A 19340-nucleotide genomic window follows, 5' to 3' on the forward strand; every position below is an offset into this window, starting at 1 on the left:
ATCTAGACTTTGATCAAGTACCTCCACCTGCAGAACATTGATGCTGCTGCTTACCTGTTGAGAGGCTGTTTTAAATCCAGGGGAGTCTATTCTATGGCCTGGCTGTGGCTGCGCTTGTGGTGAGTAGGGAGGATATGCCTGGTGGTCAGGATGCATTCCAGAGGAGTCCTCTCTGACAGGCTCAGAGGACCGGGTAATGGCAGACTCCGGGGGAGTCCCCACCTCATCATTTAGGGTCTCATCTAGTTCTTGATCAGTGTAGGCCCCGCCTTCTGTGTCTGTGTCTTCATAGTCAGAAGTGTGTCTACTGTCCGTGCTATACATTGAGTATTCACTACCTGGGGCTGACAGGTAGGACAGACGATCATCATGCAAATCAAGGTCATCACTTGTAGCACCATCCGCCTGGGTCAAATAAAAGTAAATTAAAAATTTTATTCAGTAGTTTTGTAAGAGGTGGCCTTTATTTCACAAGGGGACTGAAAAGGATACTTGTCCTCGGAGAAATCACAGCTAAGTCTAGAGGCTTCTGCTGAGGAAAGGTCATGAAGACTTCACAAGCACACATGCGGACACACAAAGCACCCTCGGATATCTGAAGGGCTTGGATGAGTGAGGTCGGCCAGCCGGCCATGACAACACTGGACCCTGATGCCCAGCCCCAGAAGACAGCGAAGGAGCCCTGGCCCTCCTCTGGCTCGTGGACCCTAGTCACTCGCTAGCCTGTCAGCCCAGAGCAGGGTCAAGAGGGGGATATGGCCAGGCCAAGCTCACAGAAACAGACACACCGACTGACAGAACATCGCGCATGAGACTAACTAGGAGATTAACGCCACATTTCAAGCTGAGTAAGAGACCTTGTGTATATATAAAATCTATATATGAAGATTAAAAGTTGGTATTTGGCCCTACAGTTTTTATAAAACACGTGGAAAAGCATCAGCTAAGTGCTGGCTGCTCACTAGAACTGCTGTTAAAACATAACTCTGCACAGATGCAGTCAGTGTCCAGGGGAAGTGGGGGCGGCGGGGGGGGAGATGCAGGAATGATGCTCTACGCAGGATTAAGAGCTGAGTCGGCTCCAGGCTCCACCAAGTGTCTCCTGAGCCAGTGAGAGAGAACACACAAGTAAATGAGGGAACAGGAACAACAGGCTGTCAGCGCACACTGACGTGATGCTACTGCCTGGACCACAGACAACAGCCACCCCCTGCCCTGGAGGACCCAGAGGTGGGGTATGGCTCGAGACCTGCAAGATGTGGAACCCAGAATTCTACCAGCACAGACTGACTGACAGACAAGGCCTGAGCCGCCTGAATGGCACTTCCCCCAGTCTTGATTCTGGCTCTGCAGGAGCCTGATCCTGAATGCCTCTTCCACGTGGGAAAAACCACCTGTCCCTGATCAGCGGTTTGGAAAGCCAGGGATGATGGGTGGAGTCTCTCTCACTGCAAAAATCTGCCTGCTCTCTCCACTCTAATCTCCACTCGCAGAGCCTGCAAGACTATATAACCCAGGGGCCAGTCGGGGCAGTGCTTACGGCCCTAGGAACGAGCAACTCAGAACTCTCTGATCTGCTGCAGGATATGAAATGCAGAAGGAGCAAGAAACAAGCAGTTGGAGCCAGAGATGACATATGCCTCCTGTTAAGAAAGCCCCAGGATGACTTTTCTTGGTTCAGTAGGGAACATGTAAGACCATCAGAACTGCCGAGAGGAACTCTTCCTGGAAACCAGGTGGAAGTAATTAACTTAGGGGAGTTCAGGGTGGAAATGAAGAGAAGAATCTATTTAGTTTAATAATCTCTTAACTAAATACAATCTCTTAGTTTAAGAACCTATTTGGAAAAAATATACTGTAAGTCAAACTTGATTTAAATTGTTAACACCTTTTCTGATTTAGAGCATCAACCTATTATTCTAATAGTAAATGACTTATGAGACCTATTAATATAGGTCATTTTAATTAATTTTTATTATTTTCCTCACACAGAAATATAGTTGGGGAGTTAAGACCTTCATTTTAAAATCCAGGAAGCACACTAATATCAGAGAAATAAAACTAAGATTTGTGGAATAAAAAAACCTCTCAGATAGGTAGGCAAGTATATTTTGTGCATTTATAAACTAATAGCTTTCTTGCTAACAGTCTAGCTGACACAGGCTGCTAGCAGAATTGTGTTGTCCTGGAATGGTTAGTATGGAGTGGAAGTGATCATACTCACCCAAGGCCACAGAGTAAATAAGTTAGTTAAGTATGTTGTGGGAAGTGCTGCAGTGAGTTGCTCCACCTCTGTCTATCAAGTTCCTGGCTGACACGTCAGTGGTCAGGGGGGGTCTCATGATCGCATGTGAGTGGTACTGACACGTGACTATGGGTGGAAGCAGCCAACACCACCTCCAGATGTCAGCGTTAGGACATCTCTTCTCACAGAGGTGGTGTCTTCCAGATAGAAGCAGGGGTCCTGAGCATGCAGCATGCACTGCACTGGCCTCAGGGGCCACAGCCAGGCAGGGGAAGGGGGAGCATGCAGGGGAAAACAGCAGAAATGAGCCGACGAGGAAATACCGAAACAAAATAGAAGAGACATTCTCAACTTTCCCTAGCAGCGGAAACACACTGACAATGTATTCATCCGAAGGCAAAACGCATTTATAACAAAAGCTTCTTTAACTGTGTATTCTGAGAAAAGTATTAACTCCCAACAAAATCAACATCCTGTGCCATTAAGAACTGCTAGGAGCCCAGACAGGCCAACAGCAAAAGGTAGTACAGAACACCAGAATGCAAAGCCAAAAGTCTGGGCTGCGTAACCTGACTTTTCCAGTGTGTCTCAGGGATGTTAGTTAACAGGTACTGATGCAGAAATCCTTCAGGGAGGGGCTCAGGGCCACGCTTCCAGCAGCAGCAGAGCCAAGCCCCTCACTGCAGCCCCTCCGGCCCCCACCACGCAGCTGTGTGTCCATGCTGCGCCAGGGCTGGGTCTAAGGACAGTGGGCCCTGCCCATTCCCTGCCTTTTCCTCCAGACAAGTCCTGGATCTCACATGCAGAGGACAGCACTCTGGGGACCCTCACCGAGCCCACTCAGCCCCTTATTTCCAGAGGAGGAAGGAAGCAAGGTTCACACTCATTGTCGGTCAGGTGGGTGGAGTTGGAGCTCAGCCCTGCTCTTCCACATCATTCTGAGACAGAGAACACTGCCGGATGGCAGCTCAGTGGGCAGGAAACTTCTAAATCCTTTACTACCAAAATGAATTCATAATCCCACATGCAAATTGTGAAGGCCTAGACACTGAAGCCCCCGATTCCTCCAATATGTTGATCCAAGTAGAAAACGGTGTCTCAAAGGCTTCTCTTATGTGAGTTGTCAAATGGGTTAACAATAGGAAACTTCTTACCTTTCCCTCAGAAACCCATACCAACTGGTTCTGTTGTTGTTGGATTGCTTCTTTCAGTGCACCATACCAGCCATCATTCATTGAATTTAAGTTAATTGTAGCTGAAAACAGACAACAAAAGCATTGTTCTCTGGTTAGAACATTGCCACCAAATAAGAATTCACTCAACACTGCTTAGAGCTCAGCCTCCACCACTGAGTTCTCTGACAGATGATATCTGAGGACACACCCCTGGAAATGTCTGTTTTGGCACCAAACCATTTCTTTCCATCAATAGCAGCCATTAACACAAGAGCAAGCAAAACAGGCAAAGGTTATATGAGTTTTAATATTTAAACAACACAACCTTTTTGCCCACATATTACTGCACAGAAACTGTAAGATGAAAGAAGGGCTTTCACGTACTCACTTGTAAAAAGATGGTGATTATTTTTACGAAGTTTATGAGAGCGCTCATATAACTTCCTGGCGCTTTTCCGAGATTCTGGACATAACCTCATTCGCATTGTTTTCACACCCTGCTTTGAGTCCGGGTTAAGGAACACCACGATTGGATACCACTGGGCATAGTTCAGACGGTCTACTGCATTGGGCGTTACATCCAGTAAGGCATGTTTGTCCTGAAGACAGGAGGAGAAAGCAGACACAGGTAACTGAGAATCATCACCTTTAGAAGTCCTACCCGAGACTATGTTCCAACAGGAACAGATGTTTAACTCCAAACTGTCTCAGGAGCACGCCAGGAAAAGGTGTACTCTCAAGTTAATGCTATATACTTTCTAGCTCAATATAAGGCAGAAAGTCTTAATGAGCTGTTTTTTTTGTTTTGTTTTTTTTTTGCTTACTCAAAATGTTTATAAATTGAGTTGCACAAAGATATTTAAAACCACATATAGCAGGAAATACATTAAATTTAGAAAGATTATTCTCTCCCATTTTTATATTTTACACCACCTCTCTTGGCAGCTCACTTTTAAGACAGCCCCAATACTTGCGAGCAGAGAGTGAAAATAAGTGTAACATTGTAATGGTCCTAATAACCCTGTGACTAACACACATTCCTATCATCTGAGCACCAAAGGGCAACCTGAACTGTCCCACTGGGACAGCCGCACACTGCCTGTGTGAGGACACTGGATCCCTTTCTGTGGTGATGACAGCTTATCTTCTGAGGCAAGCACTACTTACCGTCCCTGACACCAACCGTTACAATGTCTGGCTTAATTTTCTCATGGTATGCCAGTAACAACTTGAGAAAAAATACCTCCTACTTTCAGTTTAGCCAGACTCATCCCACAGCTTACAATGAACAGGTCAACTTTCAGGAACATACCTGATCTATTATCTGCTTTATTGTGTGGAGGCGAATAATGCCAGAGCTGCGCTGGTCGGTTCCTGCATCCCGAGGTTCACTTTCTAGTCAGGAAATCAGGAGAGAAACAAAACATCAGATTTCCACTGGTGAGACCAGGCCCTCGGCTTCTGGGCACTAACGACACCGTGGGCTCCACTTGCTGGATGTCAGCAGCAGTCCCGTGTCCCTCCTGACCCACAGTGATAGAACTGAGGCCACATGTCCTCTCAGGGCTGCCCTGGCTGAGAGCGCCTGGTGACATCAGTGCTTCATACCATCAGAAGGCAGGTGGGTGCTCACCCACGATCCCAGGGGTGACCCCACCCAGCAGCTGAGCCACACTGCATGCACTGTGCTCACAACATCAAAGTAATACTTCATAATGAACAACATTTTAATCAGGAAGCAGAACTTCAGCATCCTACTGGTCAAGAGAAATTGCCAAAATGGCAATTCTCTCAATTGAAAATCAGCTTTAAAAAAATATTGATGAACTTGCTTCCATTAAAGTCAACAAAGTAAAATTATAAATTATATGTTTGGTCCAAATATTTAAGTTTAAAGTGATGTGAGTTTTTAAGATGCATATTTTCAAAAATGTTCCAGCTATTCTGAGGCAGAGACATAGAAGTGCAGAGGTCAGGCTGAGGGATAAGGGGGACGAGGCTCTCACAAGACAGAGGGCTAGCTTCCAGTCCGCTGGACACAGGCAATGACGGGAGACCACCTGGGAATTGTGGCTGGAGAAAATGCTACCAGTTTCTAAATTCAAAGACTCTCATTTGATTCAAAGAGGGTATATAACTAAGCGATCTGAACCCCTTTTATAAGACCCTGATTGTGGAATAAACCCAATTAAAGTAACAATCAGTCCTTAAAACAGAACTCTGTAGGTCTTCACACTTGTTCTTCCTAAATTTAAAAGATTTAAGCTTGGTTACGGGTGGTATCTATAACCACCAACTTCTTTAGGCAAAGTGCTGTCTATAAGCACAACCAAAAAAAGATCTCTTCTGAAAAGACTAACAAAATGAGTGGAGAATCAGAAGTGAACATTTTCTAAATTGCTCAAATTTTACTATCATTCGTCTGCATCTTCTGAGTTTCAGGACACACATGTCTTCATTCAGCTTCACCAGCAAGCAAATGAAAAGTAATGTATACAATACAAATACAAAGGCAACACCCTGTTCATGTAAACCAGCCCCTGGAGCTCACGGCACCACAGGGGCAGTCAGAGCGCTACAGCAGCAGCAGGGAGCGCACCCGTCTCCAGGAATCCTAATGAACCCAGCACACACACACACACAGCTATGTACTGGAGTGTTTACACCCAGCACACAAACCGCACAGATTTATGCAACCTCTGTATTAGTAAAATATAAATTTGAAACAAACTATAAAAACAAAGGCTAATCAAATCACAGATTTTTTATAGAATAGATAATAAAATGAAAACATGAGTTATCCACTAAGAAGGAAAATGGAATATACACTTGGTGGAGGAAAATACAATAAGGTAAAATTGAGGGTGATGATGAGATATGTCAAAACTAATTTTCTAATTTTTTCCAAATACAAAATGGTGTATTTCTAATTAGAAAAAAACGTTTTTCAAGTTTTTACATATAAATTAAAGCAGGCCTAAGGGGTCGTAACTAAGTCTGTGGATTTAAACTACCATGGTAGTTAAAATAAGGAAACTGAAAGAATCTGCAAGCAAAACCTGTAAGGCATTTAGAGCACTACTTCCTCAGTATCTACACGTAACACCAAAACACTATAAATGTCTGCAGTAACCAACAGCATAACCATGCTTCTATTACCTTCTGACATTGATATTTGAGTTCTCTATTTGCTTAATGACTGATAAAGTTGGGCTGGAGCCAGAAAGCTGGGTTCAGAGCCGAGTGAGTGATTTAACCAGTAGTCCTCACGACGCCCCAACGAGGGAGGGGGGCAGTGCACCCAGCTTGCCTCGCTCAGGGTGAACATTCGACAGCTGCCTCGGGATGTTGTCAGGATTAAACGTGACTGTGGGCTGGGGGAGAGGGACCTGGCAGAGTAAGGGCACCATCACTCAGATTTCCCTCCAATTAAACACATGGGGTCAGCAGCAAAAAGTGTTACTTCTATTAGGTGAATGGGTCAGATCTACCTTTAGAGGGTAACTAGTAAAGAAGCACCCTCAACCCCACTCAAAGTCTGCATCAAGACCACTTACTTGCGATCTGGTAAATATCTGGCTCCTCTCTTGCCAGTTTCTCCCTGGCAACATCAGCTATTGGTCCAAAGATGGTTACAGGCCTCAGGAATCCAGCTGAGAAGATTCAGATGAAAAAAAGCACAGTTTATGCTTTTTTTGTCTTAGGCAAACCGACATTAATATAGGCTGGTTGGCAGGAAATAGACTACCTTCTCGAAGAACCACCCTCTCATACGCCGGGAACTTGGTCTGGACTGGCTGGGCTGAGAGGTCTTCTCGGCTCTTGCGCAGGTTTCTCTTGGAGCTGCGCAGACCGCGGAACCTCCAGAAGTCGGCGCGGTCTCCCCCTGCTGTCTTGGGAAGTGTATACTGCACACTGGCTAACTGCTCAGCTCTACACAAGAGAACACAGAACAAAATGCACAAAGACTTGTGGCAGAACTTCACATGGAATGTAAACCTTAATGCTTAAATTAAAATAAAGGAGTTTATAAAACTAGGTCAGTCTTAGACATGGTGAGTACAGTGAAGACTCCCTGTGGGGCTGAAACCTTTTCCTCATTCCCTAACCCACTCTGCGAGACACAGCGGAGCGCTCATACCTGTTTTTGTTTGGGATGATGCCACGTTCCACCTCTTTATGGTTTTTGCCAATCCGAATGGCAAGCCAGGACCCCAGCTTCCCATTGTACAGAGTGTCCACGACACGGAACACCTCTCCTTTGTTAAAACTGAGTCCATAGGGAGATTCCTTCTCATATTCAAAATGGGTTCTGATATAGAAAGAATCACCCACATCGGATTCTACGATGCGACGATAAACTAAACGGAAACAAAATATAATCAATAATGAGTGGAAAAAGAAATTCATATGAATAGAATACATTAGGTGAAGATTCTATTGATAACGTTAGCAATGACAAAAACAACCGTATCCAACTAACAGTAGCTCCTTCCTACATATTCTGTCTCGTGGGCATCACCGTGAGCTCATGACACGGTGACTCGGCACCCCGCCTCCTGGATGAGGAAACTGCTGCAGACACCCAGCAGGCAACTCGTCCAGAGCCACACGTGCTTCCTGCTTCGGTCACCTAACAGTCCCGCCTCAGCCCTGCACAGACGCTCCCGCTCTCTAAACTGTGGCTCTCAAATGAGGGCAACCCCATATCCGTCAGGTGAGAGAGAGGGCTGGCATGCATGGAGACGTTTCTGATAGCAGCAACCATGTGCTGAAAGAAGGTGTGTGTACAGACACCTAGTGAGCAGAGGGAGGACATCTCAAACAGCCTGAAGCATTAATACATGGGACGGCCTTCACCACATTACTTGGTTCAAAACATCAACAGTACCAAGCTTGAGAGACCTTGTCTGTTCTAAATGAAAAGTGCATCTTCTTAATCACAGAAAATTAGTCATTCTCTTGAAATTAATGCCAACAAACATCAGAGCATACTGCTTAGAAAATATCAATACAAAATTCAGAAGCTGCCCATGTACAGTTCTTTGTGGAAGAGTATACAATTCTCCCACAGATGACACTCTAACTTAAACTGAAAGCCAGAAAGACTCTGGCTGGTCCCATTATTGTGCTGTGCTAACAAGCATAGTGTAAGATTGTTGATGTTGTTTAGGCACTAAATCGTGTCCGACTCTTTGCAACCTCATGGACTGTATAGACCACCAGGTTCCTCCATCCATGGGATTCCTTCAAGCAAGAATACCGGAGGGGGTTGCCATTTCCTCCTCCAGGCGATCTTCCTGACCCAGTGATCGAGCCTGCATCTCCCAAATTGGCAGAATTCTTTACTACTGACCCACCAGGGAAGCCCCACAGTGTAAAGGCTGTGTGCCCCTAAATGACAAAATCCGTAGGGTTAACAAGTCATTTATTACTCCCTTTTTAAGTAGTCCAGCATCTCCAGGTTTATTTTCTCAATTTCCTGAGAGTAACTCACCATCTTTCTTCTTCTGAGCCAATATGGTCACTTCTTCTCCTTTTGGGAGGTCAAGCAGGAAGAGGACGGCTTCTTCTCTTATGATATTTGTGAAATCTACATTGTTTACCTGTTAAAATAACGTTTCACAAATTACTACTGGCCATATTTTAAGACAATAAAAACATTTAACTGCACAGGAAACAAATATTTCTAGAGTTTATCTACTCTAGAAATATCACATCTCCAAAAGTAAAAATATTTATTTTTGGAGAAAAGACCCTAGTTTGTAACAAGCAGAAACCAAGTAAATAAAGTGAGTTAAAGTATAAATTCCTATAAACAGTGACAATGCCACACAATATTAGAGATCATACACTGCAAATTCCAACCAGTTCAGACCAAGAAAGCTAACATCTAATTCCAATGACTTATTATTATAAAATCTCATGATTTAAACTTTGAAATTAAAGTCCAGACTGTACAACAGAGCCAGACTTCTTAGACTCTCTGAGAAGCAATCAGAAGGAAACAGCGTGTGCGCTGTGCCACCTAAGTAAGAGCATGTGTACAACACAGGCTCAGAGTCTGCCAGGTCAGTACTCACTCTATCAGATACCCCTGAGGACCTAACAGAAATGTCATCAGTGACTGTATGCAGGTAACAGGGAGATTTCCTTCTATTCATCTTCTGGAAATTTTCTACATTAAGAGAAAATGTTTTCAACAGGTACTACCTTAATGATACAATTATGAGAAAATATTTTTACATGACAATGATTACTTCAAACAGCATATGGAGTGGGTAAGAGAATAGGTCTACTTAATTATCAATGTTGTATCTGAGAAAACAGAAATATTGTAAACAAATGTCAAGTGGAAATCAGCCAGGCAGAGCCAATGAATGCCCTGACCTCCTTCCATGCAAGTGTGAAGGGGAAGGGGGACAGAGCGGCCACCACGGCCTGAGGGAGCTCACCCCACACTCAGAGGGTGGTTTCTGACTGCGAGCTGCTGCCTCAAGTGACCAAACCCAACATGAAGACAGGGAAGCAAGAGGAAAGGGGGGGTTGCTGAACATGTGCCAGGTTTTCAGAAGAATGATTAAAGAAGGTGGTGGGAAAAGAACTGAAACATTTATCGACTAGGAGGGCCAGAATGACAGTGTTATAGAATCCAAAGAAGAAAGTAATTGCTTAAGGTAAAACATGAGTAAGAAATACAGAAAAACAAGGGCTGAAGATGCCATCAGGTTGGTGGTGCCCCATGGAAATCCACCCTGAGCCGTGGTGAAGGTGGAAGGCAGGCTGGACGGCCTCATGACACAAGCAGGCAGGGAAGGGCGCCACCTTACCTGCAAGTGCAATAGCCAGAGGAGAAAGACAGACAACACAAGGCAGATGCGGAGCCAACAGGCAGAGAAAGAGAACTCAGAACAAAGCAGTCAGACTTGGGGCAGGAGGAGAAGGAAGAAGAGAGCAGAGCAAGGTGAGGCGGGAACTCCCACTTGAGAGCTGGTCCTCCGACTAGAATGGGATGTAGTATATCCAGCAGGGGGTAAAGAATACATTTGAATCAGTTCTAATGAGGTGGATGAAACTGGAGCCTATTATACAGAGTGAAGTAAGCCAGAAGGAAAAACACCAATACAGTATACTAACGCATATATATGGAATTTAGAAAGATGGTAACAATAACCCTGTGTACGAGACAGCAAAAGAGACACTGATGTATAGAACAGTCTTATGGACTCTGTGGGAGAGGGAGAGGGTGGGAAGATTTGGGAGAATGGCATTGAAACATGTAAAATATCATGTATGAAACGAAATGCCAGTCCAGGTTCGATGCACGACATTGGATGCTTGGGGCTAGTGCACTGGGATGACCCAGAGGGATGGTATGGGGAGGGAGGAGGGAGGAGGGTTCAGGATGGGGAACACATGTATACCTGTGGTGGATTCATTTTGATATATGGCAAAACTAATACAATTATGTAAAGTTTAAAAATAAAATAAAATTTAAAAAAAAGAGAGAGAGAAGATGAATAAAGATGGTACTATGTTACTAGGTAACACTGCTTATGGAAAACAAAAAAAAACACAAAGAGCCCACTGGTACACTGCATCCAAGCTGGGCTTTCCTGGACTCTCATCTTTGTGGATGTGAAGCTTCAGAACGAGAGCTTACACGTGTACCCGATGGACACCCATCTTGGCACACCTGAGCCATCACTGGGTAAAGGGGACCCACAGGCTGCGTACCTGATGCTGCCCTGCTGGCAGGCTGGGGCCCACAGCAGAGTCCAGCCAGCAGGAATGCTCAGCTGAACTGGAGATAACTGGGAGACATTGTGAGCTCTAAGACTTGGTTTTTCCACATTCTACAAATGAGTGATTAAAATGAAACCAAAGCCACATACTGTGCAGTCACACCTAACAGACGTGAGCAGAGCAGAGGCAGGGAGGGGAGACCTGATGGAGTCCCATGTTCTTTAACACAGATTACAAGCTCATCATAACACATCTGCTATGTCTGAGGCCTTGCTCTGGAGACCTAAGTATCTGAAACCATGTGAGCTGATCATGGACATACCCTGAGGATCTGGTCGCCCTCCTCCAAGCCTTCTTTGGCAGCAGGGCTATCTTCGAGAACACCAGCTACAAATATGCCAACATCGTTTCCACCAGCTAGCCGAAGACCCACACTATCTCCTTTCCTGAATTTTACTAACTTCATGCTGGGCCTGTTAAAACAAGTATTTCATTTGAATGAGTTAAGAGAAGCTTAAACAGTAACGGCAAACTGCTATAATGAAAACCATATTTAGAATAAAACAAATGACCATCATATCTGAAATTTCCCCCACACCACTAATTTACTTAATAAAATTTAGCATTAGAACTCAAAATCAGATTTAATGGCACTTTCTTTTAATTTCTAATTAACAAAAATAAGTTCTGAAATATCCAAATGTAATATGTTAGTACTGTTTTACATAATAACTGTAAAATTACTTCATGAAAACATGTTTTCCCAACTCTGACTCTTCGATATATATATTAACAATGGCTAAAAACTCTTCCATTTTTCCCACCCCAGTTCACATACCATATCATCTCTACCGAATAACTGAGAAGTCCTATTGTACAAAGGTAGAAACTGAAGTGTAAACTGACAAATTTCCCTAATACCAGGAGTCAAAATCAAGCTCTAGGCACTGTGCCCGACAGACAGTGCTTTTCAAACTCTGCAGCCAGGGGTTCTTGCAGTAGCTCACACAGATTACTTGCTCTGAGGCCCCTTTGAACTTTTAACCAAAAAGCTCACCATCCAGCCTTTCTGGATGAGCCCATGTTAATCTCTTCATGCTGGAAAGAATGGAGAAGAACTAATGAAGACACATTAATTCCTCTACTCTCAGTGCAGGGTCAAAACTCTTGACACTCCTGAAACAAATACTAAGAATGCCACAGAAGAATGGCTATAGTACTACAGATTACCCTTGTGGGTAATTAATAACAAATTACATACATAATTACAAATTACCCTTCTAGGTTTCCATAGCCATCCCACATTCAGAGACAAGAAGACACAAGTCTTTTACACCTATCTGGACATGAAATGAAGAAAGGTTCTTTTAAAGTAACAATGAACAAATAAGTAGAGGTTAGCAATAACTAAAAAACACAAGTCAACCAATGAATGAATGAGTTGAGGGGACACAGACAGATGCCTACTTCTTTAAACCAACTAAAGACCACCTTGGTTTTTAGGACTTATAAGGTAGTCCCACTAGATCTGGTTTCTTCACATGAGCTAACCATGAACTGGGCAGAAACCTGAGAGCATGTAGATCAGACAAGGTCACTTACTGCTGGGGCTGGTCACTTACTACTGGTGGCACAGGAGGTCCCCCGAATCTGTGGATCATAGACGGTAAGCTCCTTGCTCGTGGTGAAATCTACTTTTCCACCTGCATCAAGAGCCTCCTCTCCCAAAAGTCAACTATCCAGAGAGCTCTTTTAAGCACCCCCTTAAAGTCCTTAAGATTCCAGGGCCCTAAAGTCCTCTCCTAACACTGACCAACCTAGAGGACCTCAACAGGTAACAACAGTGGACTGCAGTCTGCATCCTTCAGCAAGACCTGGCTTTTAAAAAACATCATTCAAGAACAGCTCCAGGCGCCATCTCAGGGTCATGTGACCGAGACAGGTTCCTTTATTCTTGGCCCTCTGTTGTATCGACCGCACACAGCAGCAGAAGCCTCTGCCTCAAACGCATCCACAGAGAGTGAGCGAAAAACCCCAAATACAAACCCTGCCCACTCCTCAGTTCTCTCCGTATCTGTCCTTCAGGGCTCCTCTGGCAAACAAGTCTCTGGAATCTAACAAAGTTTTGGTAAACCTTAAAGAGTCAGGAAAGTGCTCAGGCAAGTCTTAAGAAAGGAAAAACAAGATAATTCCTTCCCGATTTATAAAATTTTGAATTATCAGTTACCTAATATTAAAATGTGTAATTTTAAACTTGTGACACTCCCACCTGTTTCAGGAGCTGTTTCTACCATGCTGGGTCTCAGGGTAACAACCCAATTTCCTTCAGCACAGAGAACAGATGAGAGCAGGGGTCTATATCTAACCTACTTTAGGAGATTTGGTAATTTTCTATTATTCACATCCTGTCACCTCTCTTTTACCACAGAGGCATCAAAAAACTAGATGATCATGACTGTTTGAAATCTGGATATAAAATCTACATCTCAGTCTCAGTATATAAGATACAATGTAATGAAATGTTTGGAAATCAAACACTGACTGAGGTGCTGACTGATCTAGAGCAGGTTCTCAGTCAGGGTGATCCTGCCTCTGGGAACATCTGGCAGCATCTGCAGGTGTTTTTAGTTATCACAACCAGGGTGTGTGTGTGTGCACACGTGCATACTAGCTAGTGACCACTGCTGGCTAGGGATGCTGCTCAGCACCCACAGTGTATAGGACACTCACATGATAAACAGTTATCTGGCTTCAGTCAAGGTGCTGAGAAACACTTCTTTTTTTTTTAAGCTAGGGATTGAGAATGTCTGTGAAAATTCTCATGTTTAACTAGAAAGTTTTTCTTCTTTTCGGTCACACCACACAGCATGTGTGAGCTTTGTTAACCAGGGGTTAAACTCATGCTCCCTGAATTGGGAGCGTAGACTCTTAACCACTGGACCACTACGTAAGTCCAGAAAACAATTTTCTAATTTCTGATCCAAAAACTAGGTAGAAAATAGTGGTGAGAAGGAAGTAAACATCCAAAGAAGTATGTTTTCCTCTAATCTCTGATCCTATCATATAAATAATTTAAAAACTAAACAAATGAAAGTCTAATCAGAGCATTATGCAGCACACACTATGTATCAAAAGCATTTGTAATACAGGTCACAACTGAACACTCACTCTAAACCATGATCAGTAACAGGCAGAGAAAACAACACAAGTTTAAAGCCACATTACCGAAGAATGCCATCTTCATGAGTTGAGTTGGGCAGGACACCATCAGATGGACTGACAGGTAAATCCACGTCTGGCTGTCCTACCTGTGCGTACACAGGCTTTGGTTCTGAAAGAAGAGAAAATCTAAACTGTGCAGGAAACACTGTACAAAATGGAATAACAGTGCAAGCAACCACTGCATAACCAAACAATGAAAAGTCTGCAAAATACAGTGAAAATGGAAGTTCAGAGAACCTGATCAGGGACATATATACTACATATGCATCTATCAGGGTACATTTTATAGTCAGATATTCTGATATCTTTATAACATGTATGCACATCACATGGTCACCTGTGCTTTCCATAGCTCCAGCTGTTGAAGTCTGAAAAAATCTACTTTTTAGGGAAGAATAACAGAAGAATGTATGAAGAGAGAATCCCTACATTTCTCTGCTGGGACTGTCACTTTCTTAACTATTGTAAAATTTATTTTTAAATATACACATTCCTGCGACTAAGCAAGCAGAGCAGAAAAGAGGTTTTGGGAGAAGGACCTGAGGGACAATAGAATCGGAACCTCTAGGCCTTTCAAGCAACCCTTCAGGATTTCAGAACCCTGCAGGTTTTCACGTCTGGTCTCGTATCCAGCTCGGCAAGGTACACTTCATAAAGGCTTTCTGAAAACACTGTCCACTGGCAAGATAACTTTTAAAAGTATCTGAAGTCAATCTAATGTTTCCCTTTAATGAGCAGTGTTTGAAAAACAACCTCACTCACTGTGAACAGCTGTGAACCACGAATAATTTCTATGTAGAAAATTTGAAAAACATTCAAGAATGCCTACTCATCTACAGTGACCTCCTATCCACATAAAAATGCTGGAAATACAGAAAAATTCCATGGGTAGTTACCTACATGGGTAGTAGGTAACAACAATAGTAGCAGTAGTAATAACTGCATTTTTGTATCTCCTGTAAATATAATTCTGTAAACTGTAAAACAGTTTAATCTGACTGAATGTTTTCTGCACTTCCTATTTCATAGGCGAGGCTTACCTGGAAGATTGGGTGCTTGTTTCTCATTTCGCTCAACTACAACTTCTTCCACTGTTTTAGGTGTATGATCATCTGCATGCTTTACCGGAGTTGAGACAGCCCCTGGTTTAGAAATTCTCTCTTCCTCTCTGCTCCGGAGACTGTACATTAGTAAAACACAAAGTTATGAGCACATGGTGAAAATCATTCGTAAAGAGCACAAGAACAGCCAAGACAATGTCAGGAAAGGGTGACAAAGGACTTGCTCTAAAAAACACCAAAATACTGTAAAAAAAACTCAGTAATTAAAACTAGAGTAGCACTGCCACAGATCCATGTAGAAAAACAGAAAATGGAGAGATACTTCTGCAGGACCAAAGTTTATCATGGAAGCATCAGGCCAAAGGTGCTGGAACAAAACAGTGTGTAATAAGCAGTGTCAGAACTGTTCACTAATCTAGAAAACCTAGCTGACTACGTGTATTAATGACATAGAAGTAAATCAATTTCAGATAAAGTCCTAATTTTTATTATCAAAAATACTTTTAAAGTAAGTCTCAATTAACAAAAGCCATAATGTATCAAGTAAATACATAAAAAGCTTTAAAAGGTGTGAAAATAATTGGAAAAAATGTCATATGTAGAACCAAATGAATTTTAAGTTCAAACAACTGAATATTAGCAATTTGACCAAACAATATGTAACAGAAGTTCAATTTAAAACTACACATTGACCCAATAATACATATAATAAGGATTTGATATTTAGACTATATGAGAACTATACATCAGTTTAAAAGAGACAATTCAGGAAAAAAATAACTACTAGGAAGAAGAAATTCACCAGTGAAGAGTGAATAAACACAGACAATAAACAAAAAATATTCAACCTCACTAGTAATGAGAAAAATGCAAATACAAAAAACTAGAGCTCTTACTACTTGTGAGAGTTCTCCAATCATATCAAGCCGTAAGAAGGATATGGAGAAACAGACATTTGGAAAAGGACAGTGGAAATAAGTGTAAACACAAAAAAAGTGTACTACTACTTGAGCAAAAAATAGGAGTTATTTATCAAAACAACAACAAAAATGCACATACACAAAAACCTGGAATTCTACTCTTAAATTTATCCTGAAGAAACACACACATACATGTCCAAGAAGATTTTATAAAAACATTTACTCTGATAGCAGCTCAACTAGCAATAAACAAAACTCAGTGCCCATTAACAGTTCCCCCAGAAAAATAGAAACTATAAAAAGTGAACTTTATATATATATAAAGGCCAATACATATGCTTCACATAAAAAGATAAATCAAGATCTACCATTTAACGTATTGATAGAAGATTTTATGGCTGAGTTCTCCCAACTCTGAAAAACCTAATATTTTTCTTCAATCATCCTAGATCGTAGAAAAATATAGAAAGCTCCCTAACTCACTTTTTAAAGACTTTTTATTGTAGAAAATCCCATACATACATACATAGAACAGTATCATAAAAATCTCATGTACCTATCTTTAGTATTTTTCAACTTTCTGTTGATTAGCAATTCAACCTTAGGCTAACAGAAGCTTAACACCCAAATCTTGACAATTAACAGTACCAAATGAGAAGACAAAAATATTTTAAAAGATAAATGGAGGGGAAAATTCCGAATAAAATACTGTATTAGAGGATTATTATACTGATACAGTAGTCACAGCAGGGCTGTTTCAAGAGTGCAAGACTAGTTCAGCATTAAAAGTCTACCACATAATTCTATTCAAACATTACAGAAAAAGTTAATACTGGTCAAATGAGCATGTGAAAACAATCAACAGCCATTCCTAATAAAAGTCACAAATAAAGCAAAGATCAGGCAACATAATAATGAAAGTATTTTCCGAAACCAAGAGCTATTATCATATTATGTAGTGAAACACTGAATCTATTTGCTCTAAAATCAGTAACAGCACAGTGACACCTGCCAACATTACTGTTATTTACCATTATCTGAAGACTCAGATGACAGAATCATGCAATAATGCTCCTGGAAATACTGGCAGAACACTTTAGTGAGTATAAAAGAATATTAAAAATTATTTGAATTAAAATAACTTTAATTACATTGAGAATTAAATATCCTCAATAATCAGATGGAAATGAAAATAGTAAAGTAAGTAAAAATATCTCTACAACAATAGCATTAAAAATTATACATCTATACAAACCTAGACTAGGGGAGATCTCCCTAAAATGCAAGTTAAAAATTCAAAAGCCATGAAAAAACAACACCCCAGAAAAATGAGCAACAGAAATGAACCAGAAATATACTAAACAAGAAATTCGACATGGATAATATCACAAAAAGATGGTCAGTTCCACTAGTCAGGAAATCAACTGATAAGAAGAAGTCACCATTTTGCAGCCATTAGACTGGTACACATGGAATTCTGAGAAACAAATGAAAGCACTGCCACGTGTGTATCACTGAATCACTTTCCTACACACTTGAAACTAACATTCTAAATTAAATATACTTCAATTTTAAGAGCAAGAAAAAATGTAAACACTACTTTTGAAAAGTAATCTGGCACTAACCATGAAAAATTTTAAATGCCAACACATGTTTTAAGTATTTTAACAGTTAAAAAAGCCAATATATGAACCCATGGACAAAAATGAAAAAGACCTAGAAACAGACTTTCCATAATATGGAAAATTTCTGATCAAATGAAAAAGCTAAAAGGATGCTTACCTTGTGTTATGTGAAATAAGCTAACAACTGGGGAATAACGTGCAGAGCATGATATTTTAAAATTCTTTGCAAAACACACAGAAACTCTATATATGATGCTAAACATTGACCCAAGTACAGAGAAAAGCTTACTTCAAATCTGAGATCCAGATGTAGTGGAGTTGGTAGCTGTGGCCTGTGTCACTTGTTCTAATGAGCATACAATGCTTTCATAATTGAAGATAAAAAACTAAAATCTTAAACTTACAATGAAACAGTGTTGTAACTAGAGATAGGAAAATAGCCCCCAAACAAAATGTGAAGAACAAATGGCAGAATACATGTGGTGAGACACCACTGAGGTATTAAAGACCACTTTTCCCCACAGCTGCACGTGCGTGTGCGCGCACACACACACACACCCCATGTGCAGAATTACCAGACAGATGCGGGTGACAGCGGTTCATAAAGGGGGAAGCAGATACAACAGCAGCCCAGAGAAACCTTAGATTTATCTTGACTGTTTCAATTTTCAGGTGGCTCAGACAGTAAAGAATCTGCCTGCAATGCAGTAGACATAGGAGACATGCGTTCAATCCCTGGGTGGGGAAGATGCCCTGGAGGAGGTGGCATGGCAGTATTCTTGCCTGGAAATCTCATGGACAGAGGAGACTGGTGGGCTATAGTCCATAAGGTCACATCTTCTTATGAAAGACTGAAAAGTTTTATTTTAAAATAATGATTATTTAAAGATGAAATTAAGTCTAACTTTAAAGAATTCCATAGTCCATATTATTAGCAGTCCCTTACCAGGAAAAACATTTCTTCCTGATGTTCTCCAGAAAGATTAAAACATATGCTTTTTTTATAAGAAAAGTTTTCAGAGTTCTATTTTTAAGTTAATTTAACTACTCTGGGGAGGGGGTATTCCAGTTTTAAATAATATATATTAAAAGAGCTGCATGTAAGTAAAACAGTCTTTTAGTAAAATATACACACACACACATGTATGCCAAGATATTTTCTAGCTCAAACCAGAATGAACTACTTTTAAATCATAAAAAGCTAAACTTTTTAGCCACTGCTTATGTAATAATGGGGTGGCTTCCTTGGTGGCTCAGATGGTAAAGAATGTGCCTGCAATATGGGAAACCCAGGTTCAGTCCCTTAGTTGGGAAGATCCCATGGAGAAGGGAATGACTACTCACTC

At 41.6% G+C, this 19340-nt stretch overlaps 1 protein-coding gene across 8 annotated transcripts in view; it reads right to left on the reverse strand.

The window, feature by feature from the left end:
• TJP1 (tight junction protein 1) overlaps window positions 1-19340 on the reverse strand; it is a 259464-nt gene that overhangs the window by 15511 nt on the left and 224613 nt on the right. For all 8 annotated transcript variants that reach the window (XM_070775278.1, XM_070775275.1, XM_070775274.1 and 5 more), the window contains 11 exons: window positions 15429-15568; window positions 14392-14497; window positions 11489-11639; window positions 8918-9026; window positions 7562-7781; window positions 7169-7353; window positions 6978-7073; window positions 4733-4815; window positions 3809-4019; window positions 3400-3500; window positions 55-405 (listed from right to left, as the gene is read on the reverse strand). In XM_070775278.1, coding sequence (XP_070631379.1) covers window positions 55-405; window positions 3400-3500; window positions 3809-4019; window positions 4733-4815; window positions 6978-7073; window positions 7169-7353; window positions 7562-7781; window positions 8918-9026; window positions 11489-11639; window positions 14392-14497; window positions 15429-15568 — 1753 coding nt within the window. The remainder of the gene's footprint in view (window positions 1-54; window positions 406-3399; window positions 3501-3808; window positions 4020-4732; window positions 4816-6977; window positions 7074-7168; window positions 7354-7561; window positions 7782-8917; window positions 9027-11488; window positions 11640-14391; window positions 14498-15428; window positions 15569-19340) is intronic.

The sequence above is a fragment of the Bos indicus genome, chromosome 21 (genome assembly GCF_029378745.1).
Source record: "Bos indicus isolate NIAB-ARS_2022 breed Sahiwal x Tharparkar chromosome 21, NIAB-ARS_B.indTharparkar_mat_pri_1.0, whole genome shotgun sequence".
NCBI classification, from domain to species: Eukaryota; Metazoa; Chordata; class Mammalia; order Artiodactyla; family Bovidae; genus Bos; species Bos indicus.